At 34.5% G+C, this 11,725-nt stretch overlaps 1 protein-coding gene across 3 annotated transcripts in view; it reads right to left on the bottom strand.

The window, feature by feature from the left end:
* Positions 1-753: 753 nt before the first annotated feature.
* The window catches only part of CadN2 (Cadherin-N2), a 471,986-nt gene continuing 461,014 nt past the window's right edge, over positions 754-11,725 (bottom strand). For all 3 annotated transcript variants that reach the window (XM_067767105.1, XM_067767107.1, XM_067767106.1), the window contains 3 exons: positions 5,548-5,769; positions 3,255-3,476; positions 754-3,152 (listed from right to left, as the gene is read on the bottom strand). In XM_067767105.1, coding sequence (XP_067623206.1) covers positions 2,803-3,152; positions 3,255-3,476; positions 5,548-5,769 — 794 coding nt within the window. In that variant the 3' untranslated portion in view covers positions 754-2,802. The remainder of the gene's footprint in view (positions 3,153-3,254; positions 3,477-5,547; positions 5,770-11,725) is intronic.

Genomic DNA, 11,725 nt, shown 5'->3' with positions numbered 1-11,725 from the left:
CCTCAATGTAAATTGGACCACATTTTTTAATGCATTAGGATCAGTTGGAGAGTACTCGTATACTCCTTATACATTACACCTCTATAATACTCCTCAAATTGTCCTCAAGAAGTATACCAATACTCCAAAACTTATCCCCATTCATATCAATATAACAAAATTTTCAACTCAAAAAGTGTAAACATTGTACCAAATTATTGCGTTTTGCTATGAAATATATTATTTGGAATGGTCCAGAATGGCTAAATTTCCTGCTTTTTACATTTCGTAAAGATTATTACATAGGTTTTGGAAAGTAAAATTATATAATGTCATAAAAAACACACATCTACAATATAGTTCTACTATCTCTGCCCTACAACACTTACGCGATCCACACGTTGCTGCGTAGGCGGTCTTCGGTATCGCTTCAAAAAAATAACTCTTAGCCAAATCAACGCCGGCTATGCGATTCAACAACCCAGTATGCAACTTTTGATAGAATTATAGACATGTTTTTTTCCATAGGAAAAAGAGATCATTCAGTTAAAGCAGGCCATAACATATCATTCAGTTAAGAGGGGATGCACATACACATCAACTGTTACAGAGCTAAGTGCCACCTCTATCCGTGCGTAACGAGTTGGCGGAATTCGATCAAATTTTGAAGGAAATGGACTCGTATCATATATTATTTTACCATTTTCGAACTACTACGGTACCGTTTCGTGAACTTTTCGGGATGACTTCTGGAACACATCGACATTATTCGACGCAAGTTTGGGAAAATTTCACGACCACTTTTAGATAATTTTCTGAATTATTCCGAGAGTATAATCTAGGAAGAATTTCAGGATTCTTCAGGACTATTTTGTGTATGAGTTCCGAATAACTTCCGAATTAATTCGAAATTGTTGTCGGAAAAATTTGGAACTATTTCAGTATCACTTCGGAATTATTTTAGGTAATGTTTCGAGACAACACATGGATTATTTCGAAATTATTTCGTCACCGTTACAATATGATCTACGGATGTCCTTGGGAATATTTTTTGAATTCTTTCGAGACTATTTCGCAAACAATTTGTAGTAATTTCATGACACTTCGGGATTATTAATCCATCATTTCGGGACAACTTCCGCATAAATTCGAGCCTATTTCCGGAAAAATTTGTAACAATTTCAGTATTATTTTGGAATTATTTTAGGTGTTGTTTCAAGAAATCATCTGGGTTATTCGAGACAATTTCGGGAATACCACAATAGGATTTCAGAATGACCCGGAAATAATATCGGAATCGAATCTAGTTCCGAACCAATTTGGAACAAATTCAGGATCAATTCAGTATTATTTAAGGTATCGTATCGGGACAGTTTTTCGAACATTTTAAGATTTTTTCGAAAGCATTTAAAGCCGTAATTAGTGAGCTAATATAAGCTTGCAGTAACAAAATGTTAAAAGCTCCCTGGCTTTTCAAACGTCTCAAGCACCACCACATACGGAGAATCCTTTATTGTCATATGCACGCATTTGTAATTAAATATTTCTGTATTCATCCATCGCGTATCTTAACTGAATATATTTTTTTCGCACTCACCAGAGAATATGACTCATTTCCCTTTGTTTCCTGATCTATTTCTTTCTCAGCGGTACTAATTTAACCCATTCTTCATTGTTTCCTAAGCGGAGGGAAAGTTGACTGATTTTATTAAAGTTTTCATATTTATACTAACTTTCTGGACCAGTTTTAAATCTATTCAGATGAGTACCCTTGATGAAGGATGTTATGGCGATCCATGGTAGTTTGTTGCCTTCCGCTTTCAGAACGATGCGACAAACTCACTTTTTTCGAATATTTTGAAAAGAGCAGGTGTGCTAACTCAGATGATTATAAGAGATCAGGTTTAACTGACTGTAGAGTATATGAGTCCATAGCGTTACCAGAAGTTTGCGACGGTAAAACCGAAAAATCTTATCAGAAACCTGGACCTATGTTATTAAAAACTCCTCTTGGGAAATACTAGAAGCTATCTAGGACCTATACCACTTACGGCGTCTATGTAGATGTGATAGCTGTGCCACGAGTATATGAGGTAGGGGGAAGAACTTAAAAGTTTACATATGTTGCATACACATCTGCTACATAAAAGTGTTTCCAAATTGCTTAAAAATATTTTCGGCTTCGCATTACATCCCGCTTCATAGTTTCCTAGATCTCATGTTAAACGCTTGACTAACTGTTGTTAATGTGTAACAGCCGATCTAATGCCACATAGTTACATCAACACATTTACACAGGAGCTACACTTTCATTTGCTTTGATGTTCCTAATTGTAATTCTCGTTTCGAACAACCCATATGCTAAGCAACAAACATATGTACATTAGACCGGTTTGGTCCCCATATGACTGCAGAGCTGAAAAGGACAATAGGTGGTATTTTAGAGATTCGCAAGACAAAAATTATGACATATCAATATTAAAGATGAGATGTCAAGTAACCAAGATACAACAAAAAACAAAAAAGTTTCGGCTCTGTTTGCAAGGATCAATGAAAATTTTAAAAAAGTTATCTAAGACCCTCTCATCTTAAACTTAAAATTTAAAGTCGGGCTTTTGCAATTTTTTTTTCGATCCAGTCTAATGAACATACATACATATGTAGTTGCTTTCACATGCATTTAAATGCACATTTTGTTGTCATTAAAGTCTTGTGCTGGTTGGTATGTAACGCATTCAGCAAATTGTTCATCTTTGGTTGCCATAGGAGTAAATGTGCAAGATGCATTCAAGATTTTTCACCCACATTTTGTACTGCCTAATTTTATAATGCTACATTCCCCTCCTCCTCGTCATCATCTTCGTCCTCTTCATCCTCTTCTTCGATTACTGCTGCCGTCGTTTTTGGCAACATCGCCGCCGTGCTTGTACCTATCCCCACTCCCGTCGAGGTCCCAACACTTGTCGGTGGTAGAATCATAGCCATTGTCGGAGCTGCGCATTGTGATGTTGGTGGCGTTATGGATGCTGCTGCTGCCGCTATAGCCAAATCATTCGTTGCCAAGACACGCATTAGCTTTCTTCGATCTTGATGCACATACATTGCGGCGAGTGCATTGAAACGGGGACCCCAATTTGTTAGATAATTGTAGTCTTGATTCTCATCGTCAGTACCTGCAATGAAGTTTAGGTTAGAGAAACAATGTACAATAACAATAATCGAATAAAATGTTGTTTTATTGCTGGTGTAGCAATAACAACACTAGCAAAAATTACAGTGCATGAAAGAAGTGGTGGCGATGGTCGTCGGAATGTGCCGGTACGCACCTGAGGCCAAGGAGCTCAGCGAGTCGGCTATACTACCGCTACCTTCGAACGTAAAATTGCGTATGTCATCAAACGGTGGTGCATTTGGATCTTTATCGTAGCGCTTTTTACGCTCATCCATCAAAAAGCCGACATTCACTTCTTGGCCAGGTAGTAGAGTCATTACGGGATCTATTGGTTGAAGTTGAGGAATGGAGCGGAAAAGACATAGAGAGAGAGAAGGGAAAAATATTGACGATTAGTGGGAAGTCATTGCAAAAAATTAGATTGTGGGTGGTGACATAAATAAGTAAATATCTGGAATTCTTAATATTCTACGTGAATTTACTGGCTACGATTTTCCTGAATATTCTTACTGTGCGAAATACATTCAGAGTACGCAAAAAACCCGAACAAATGCTTCTTTTCTTTCAGTGTATGAAGCACAACGTAAACAAAATAGATGCAACCTATCCTATCGGCATTCCTTTTCATACAGCATTTAATTTCAGCGCGCGGTGTTACAAACGTACCAAGTAAGGTTATTTGATTTCTGGTGTAACCGAATATTATTTACTCAGCTTGGAGGTTTCTACATACAGATCTATGATGCCATAAAAGCAGACATGTGAAGTCGGTTTTACAAAATGGCGTCGCTTTTGACAATACTCGCACTCACAACTTAAAGTGTTGCTTCTTAATTTTTTCTGCAGCATTGAAATAAGGCCCGCGGGTATTACCTACATATGTAAGGAGTTAATTGCGCGGGCATTATTTCATCGCACTACAATTACGAAGCTCCTGAGGGGAAATGACAAATTTTTAGTCAACGGAACTGAATAACTGGATCTTCAAAATATCACATGGCCCAAAACTAAGGAATATGTAAATAGACCGTTGATTTCAATGAGGTTACTGACTTTGGACTTTGTAACAATATGCAGATGAGTTTTTTAGAGAATTATAACACGGAAACTCAGGATTGACGGTATAGGGTTGCAACAACTAACATTTAAGAGTTATGGTCATTGAGCATAAAGAGGTGAATCGTGTAAAAACATATATCGACAGAGCTTTCACAGCAACGGTTCTTCAAGAAATCAGAGCTTATGGATCTGCCTGATGGTGGGTCTTTGGCTTATTCTAGACGAAATTGTTATAATCTCACGATGGGGAGTAAGTGCCGAGAATCGCCGCATGAGTCTTTTCACCACTTCGAGTTCATTGCCGTACTCTTTTTTTCTAAGTCCCTGGACTGTATTTCTTCCAGCTAGGACTTTCTATCGTTGTATAGAGAGCTTGTTATCCGCATAGAAGTTGCAGTGTTTTAATCAACGGAACTAAATGGTTGGATCTTCAGATTATCACATTGTCCACAACTAAGGAATATGGAATCAGAACATCGACATCAATGAGATGATTGATGATTTGAAACAATCATAAAGTTGCGGAGGAATTTCTGGGTGGCTTATTATACGAAAACTCGGGATTCACGGTAAAAGATCACAAGACCAAACTTTTACCTATGTAAACCAAGCGTAAAGAGATATACTCATTAAGCGGAAAGAGGTGAATGGTGTAAAAATATATAGCACTGGATGTTTTACAGCAACGAACCAAAATCATAGCTTATAGATTTACATAATAGTCTTTGGCCTATACCATCTTTATTTTAAACAGTTATGGCCAACTCTGGAAACACTTAGAACAATATGAGATACTTCCAGCCTAATGCTAAAATTCGCACGACGTTGTTCTCACTTTCTCTATCTATCCACTTGCTCTCCTCCGTTGAACCCTCTTATTTCCTCGCCCATTTTATTTTATTCGGCCTATTTAATACCCGTAACGGTTTCATTCTTCCGAAAAACATTCACCTTTTCCTCTTATTCTTCCAGCTCCTACTATTATCAAAGTCTTATTCTTAATATCACTGTTAATCGTTTCCTATTGTTATTTTACCCTTCCTATTAACCTTTTTCTGACTTTTTCTCAAACGACTACCTTCGATTCTACTTTTACTGTCGCTATCCCTCTTCTAGGAACCAAGAAACTAAACTGCAACCATTTGAAATCGCAAAAATTTTCGAAATTAATCGAAACCCTTAACCGTATTCTTTGTTTAAAATATAGAGAATTTACTTGAAACATTTGAGATTGTTTACGTTATTTTGCATAATCTGCACACAAATTATATCTCAAGTAACTCTCACAGTGTATATTGTATTGCAGTTAACTAAAAATATAACAAAATAAAACTTACACATAATTGGCATCTTGCAGGTGGCAATATCGGGTGGCATATTACCGCCAGCGCCAATTGGTATTTGCAGTGGCGTTATATCGAATGCCGTCATATCATCTTCGCCGCCACCTTCATCATCATAACTGATGACAGTCTCACGTACATCCTTTTCTGGGCCGGCACGTTTCTTTTTCGTTGTTTTACGTTTGCGGTTATATAACACGAAGACAAGCGAGAGTGCTGCAAATATAAAATTAAGAATTTGTCTATTGAATTTGTACATGTTTTAAGTTTTCGTCTGATAAAAATTTAATTAGGTAAGTTGGCTTGTATTTTATACATAAAATACTTTTGTATATGAAGCGGGGCATGCATCTCAAATATTTGGTATTTAAACGGTAAAATCTTTCAGGTGGGATAATGAATATGATACAATGATGAAACTCAATGAGGATATATCGCTTCTTATACCTTACAACCACCAAACCGAAACCTGTGTCAAGAATGATGTTCTTCAACCCTGAAGATGTTATGCCTAGCACAATCGATACATATGAAGGCTTTTGCAATTTGAATAATAAAAAGTTAGGGAATCTTAGTTCAGATGAAACTGAACCAGCTCTCATGTATATACTGAATGTATATCTAAAGAGAAATTCTATGAGTTTTAAGTGATATGAAAGCTGAAATATACTACTTAAATATACGTACAAATATCATATTTCATAAAAAGCTATAAACCAATTACTGTTGAAGTTAGAAACATTCTTCTCACAAAAACAAGTCAGTTTTTGAAAGACTTTGGTATTAAAGGTTTTCTAAAGAGCTTAACTAAAAGGAGCTAACCAGAATCCCATATAATTTTTTTACTTTTAAAAAGGTAGGCATGTTCCTCAATCGATTTTGCTCAGAGTTTTTTTTATAATACCTAGAATTATACTTCTGTCAAATTTTCAAAACGGTATCAAGGGCTTTTAATTTACGCTTTGAAGAACTTTTAATTTTTTTTATACTTAATGTGGGCGGTGCCAGGCCCATTTTTCAAAATTTTACTAAATTAATATTTTGCTTAATGAAGTTAATCTACTCCCCAAGTTTCATCACTTTACCAGTATTTGTTTATGCATTGTCCCATGTTTCTAAAATTTCGGTGTCGAAAACAATAAGCGTGGTGGTTTTCTGATTTCGAAAATTTTCAATAAAAGTATATTCTGAGTTCATATAAGCCCGTGTGATAAATTTGGTAAAGATATCCTAGTTTTTGTCAAGCTATGGTCTTAACGCACGAAAGGAAGGAAAAATTTACGACTGGGTATCGGTCGTAACTTCCAACTTATTTCGTCTATTTTAACAATAAACAGTTTGTCTAGTTATATCACTACTGAGGTGAAATATCAGTAAAATGTTTTTTATATATCGCAAATATTTTGAACTTTTTGTTATCATTGGACTTTGAATAATTGTTTTTTAAAGTGAGCGTCGTCGCCAACCGATATTGTTAATTTAACAAGGTGTATATAAAATAGCAAGGAAAACCTCCTCGAAAAATTTCAACATGATATCTTCAACGGGTTTTGGCTAACTGCTTGCAAATATTTTAAGTTTTCAAAAAAGTTACTGGATTCATAGTTTTCGTCAATATGTCAAGCCACATATCAAATCTCGTCACGATTGATCTTTGGTAATAAATTAACCAAGTTATCAATTTTTCGAAATTTCACTTAAAAAAATTAGATTTTTAAGTGGGCGTGTTAATTGATTTTGTTTATTCTCACAAGATCTCTACGAATTAACAAAGGCAAATGCCTTCTAAAATTTCTTCTAGATTTTGACTTTCGGCCTGTAAAACTTTAAATTATCTTCTTCAAGATGTGGACGGTGGCACGCCCTTTTTCTAAACTTTTTTTTTTATACAAAATATATTGATTGATTATCGAGCTGTTATCGAAGAGCTACCAATAATTCATCACTTTTTAATCAAAAACGACGACTTTTTGGCGTGCTAACGATTTTGTATCGACAACTTATCGGCATGTTTTCGATTTCTTAACTATAAGGTTGTTGCTTACAGTGATAACTAGGCAGATTTGTACTGTTTCTTTTTCTAAAGTTTGGGCCGGCTTATTTGAAATTGTGATTGAAAGTGGTACATGCCTCTAGTTTTGTTTGCCATTGCTCGGGCTCTGAACATGAACAGAGAATGGAGCAGAGCCATAGCAAAAATTCTGCATAACAATGCCTAACATAGAAAACGTCATAAATTTTTTTTTGGATCCCGCTATACTACAAAAAGCATTTATTTTGGGATTTCTATGGAAAATATAACATACCTCCATAATTGAGCAACTTGGATGCTGTTATTGTAACATTTTTTTCATAGTTGAAATTCTTGTTTAATTATAATTAAAGAAAGAAAGTTCAAGACGTAGAAAGCTACGTATATAGATCCATTTCAAGGGTCGCTAAGTCATAACGATTTTGCTCCGCTGCTTTTGCCATTAAGTCATCTTATCGGTGATTTTTTGTTTTCAAGTTCCTTTTGAGAGTTACGAAAACTCTTAGAAATGTTAATGATTTTTTTGTTTGTCGGATTTTGGTTTCAAAATCGATCTGAATGTCGTAACAATAGTATTTTGTGATTTTAATTTTTATGGTATTGTGGCGAATATTAGCAGTTTTGACATTATGCAGCTAGTAAATAAATGCTGCACAAGCACAACTGCATCATAGTAGCTAGGAATGTAGAAGACATTAGATTATACATCGCAACTTAGAGTGCAGACGATATTACTCAAATATATATAGAGTAACAAAGAGGACAGAGAACATTACTCACACATATACATAAATGAAAACAGCAAAAATGAGATGCAGCCGATGAGAGAAATAAATAGGCAAATAATCGAGAATGCTTCGAAGCCCAGGTGATGGCTATAAGTGAAGTACTCTAATACATTACTTTGTTAAGCTCTACTACATTAGTAGTACTGTAAGTTAAAATTATTTGGCATACAGAACGTTTGAGAGTTATATGACAGTTCAGTGACTTGAACGATGGAACAATCGAGGACAAGGAATAATCCAAAATCCTTGAACATTACAATGCTAATTTTCTTAGTTTTCATAATTTTTCACACTGCACTATTAAACGAATTTTTTTCTTCTCATCAGTTACACTTTTAAAGGTCAAATATCTGCCAAACAACCATATTGGCAGATTTAGACATTTTGTAATTTCACTTGAAATCCAAACTATTGTTGGAATCGAAAAAATTTAACTGTCTGCCTAGAAAGTGATTACCAGTGTTGCCAGGTGATGCAAAAAAAAAAGAAGCTAGATTGCCAAAAAAAAAGGTTAGAAAAGGCTAAATTTAGAAAAAAAAGAAGCTAAAAAAAGGCCAGAAATTTTTTGGTTAATTGATTAAATTTTTTTTATAAAAAAACTTATAAACATAACTTAAGCATAACTTCTGTTTCAAAACATATCAGGCACATTTTCTTTGACTAGCACATGGAATTACTTTAAATGATTGCATATGTGTATATACATAAAAAAAATATTACAAACTAATTATTTATATAAAATATTCCCTGTCTGAAGAATCAGAAGAGCTTATGTCTGGGTATAAAGTTTGGCTATTCACCATAGATATGAGGTCATAGGTAATTTCAAAGTCATTACAACATTTAGATAAGCGTTTTAACGAGCATCTAATATTAAGCAGCGCATTAAGCATTTTAATTTTTAGTTTGTTCCTTAATTTAGTTTTCAGAATTTTCATGCTACTAAAAACTCTTTCCACCTCCGCGTTACTGAGTGGTAATACTAAAAAACTAAATATGAATTCGACAAGTGTTTTTGTTTTTATCGGCCTATTGATAAATCATTCAAGGTTCGAATCGAGCTCAAGGCCTGAACAATAATTTTTTTCAATGATAATTATTGTTATTTTTTAATTTTTCTAAATTTAAAAATTGTATTTTTGTTTTTTTTTTTTGGAATAGTAAGTAGAAAATTTTTCAGACAACCTGCCATAGCTGCGCAGATAGACCCATTTCGAAGGGTGCTAAGCCTTCATCATCAGTACGCTTTTAGGCATGCTGCGCTAACCATTTAGCTATACAGCGGTGGTTTGTTTGACTGGCAAATTTGCTACTTCTATTCCTTTTTATCAACTATCTTTATTCAGTGTTCAGTGTTGCGCCATCTGGTGCAAATCACTGATAATGCTGGAATTTTGTTTATTGTCAATTACTTTGTTTAACATTCCCAAGTGCTCATGGTTTGTTAACAATTGTTTTTGTTTTTATCGGCCTATTGATAAATCATTCAAGGTTCGAATCGAGCTCAAGGCCAGAACAATATTTTTTTTCAATGATAATTATTGTTATTTTTTAATTTTTCTAAATTTGAAAAATTGTATTTTTGTTTTTTTGGAATAGTAAGTAGAAAATTTTTCAAACAACCTGCCATAGCTGCGCAGATAGATCCATTTCGAAGGGTGCTAAGCCTTCATCATCAGTACGCTTTTAGGCATGCTGCGCTAACCATTTAGCTATACAGCGGTGGTTTGTTTGACTGGCAAATTTGCTACTTCTATTCCTTTTTATCAACTATCTTTATTCAGTGTTCAGTGTTGCGCCATCTGGTGCAAATCACTGATAATGCTGGATTTTTGTTTATTGTCAATTACTTTGTTTGACATTCCCAAGTGCTCATGGTTTATTAACAATTGTTTTTGTTTTTATCGGCCTATTGATAAATCATTCAAGGTTCGAATCGAGCTCAAGGCCAGAACAATATTTTTTTTCAATGATAATTATTGTTATTTTTTAATTTTTCTAAATTTGAAAAATTGTATTTTTGTTTTTTTGGAATAGTAAGTAGAAAATTTTTCAAACAACCTGCCATAGCTGCGCAGATAGATCCATTTCGAAGGGTGCTAAGCCTTCATCATCAGTACGCTTTTAGGCATGCTGCGCTAACCATTTAGCTATACAGCGGTGGTTTGTTTGACTGGCAAATTTGCTACTTCTATTCCTTTTTACCAACTATCTTTATTCAGTGTTGCGCCATCTGGTGCAAATCACTGATAATGCTGGATTTTTGTTTATTGTCAATTACTTTGTTTGACATTCCCAAGTGCTCATGGTTTATTAACAATTGTTTTTGTTTTTATCGGTCTATTGATAAATCTTTCAAGGTTCGAATAGAGCTCAAGGCCAGAACAATAATTTTTTTCAATTCTAATTATTGTTATTTTTTAATTTTTCTAAATTTGCAAAATTGTATTTTTGTTTTTTTTTGGAATAGTAAGTAGAAAATTTTTCAGACAACCTGCCATAGCTGCGCAGATAGATCCATTTCGAAGGGTGCTAAGCCTTCATCATCAGTACGCTTTTAAGCATGCTGCGCTAACCATTTAGTTATACAGCGGTGGTTTGTTTGACTGGCAAGTTTGCTACTTCTATTCCTTTTTACCAATTGTTAATAAACCATGAGCACTTGGGAATGTCAAACAAAGTAATTGACAATAAACAAAAATCCAGCATTATCAGTGATTTGCACCAGATGGCGCAACACTGAATAAAGATAGTTGGTAAAAAGGAATAGAAGTAGCAAATTTGCCAGTCAAACAAACCACCGCTGTATAGCTAAATGGTTAGCGCAGCATGCCTAAAAGCGTACTGATGATGAAGGCTTAGCACCCTTCGAAATGGATCTATCTGCGCAGCTATGGCAGGTTGTCTGAAAAATTTTCTACTTACTATTCCAAAAAAAACAAAAATACAAATTTTCAAATTTAGAAAAATTAAAAAATAACAATAATTAGAATTGAAAAAAATTATTGTTCTGGCCTTGAGCTCGATTCGAACCTTGAATGAATTCGACAAGTTCTAAAAAAGGAGGTTCGTTTAATGCATTTTTATGTTCTCGGACTTCCGACCAAAATTCCATGGTGGTGTGTACATTTTTCCATTGTATAGTTATACGTTTTCACCACTGTAGCTCTATTAATGCTATTTGACTTGAAGAATAACTATACTTCTCTTTTTCAAAGTAAGAAATACATCTGGCTTTGAAATTTTCATTGAATTTTCAGCAGAAAAAGAATTAATCTTTTGTAGAGAACTCATATTATTAGGTATTAGGTGTTCACATGAACTATTGAAATTATTTTATTTTAGAAATTTT

Source organism: Eurosta solidaginis, chromosome 2, assembly GCF_040869045.1.
Source record: "Eurosta solidaginis isolate ZX-2024a chromosome 2, ASM4086904v1, whole genome shotgun sequence".
Lineage (NCBI taxonomy): Eukaryota > Metazoa > Arthropoda > Insecta > Diptera > Tephritidae > Eurosta > Eurosta solidaginis.
The sequence above is the reverse complement of the archived record's forward strand: the minus strand, read 5'-3'. Positions and strand labels throughout refer to the sequence as shown.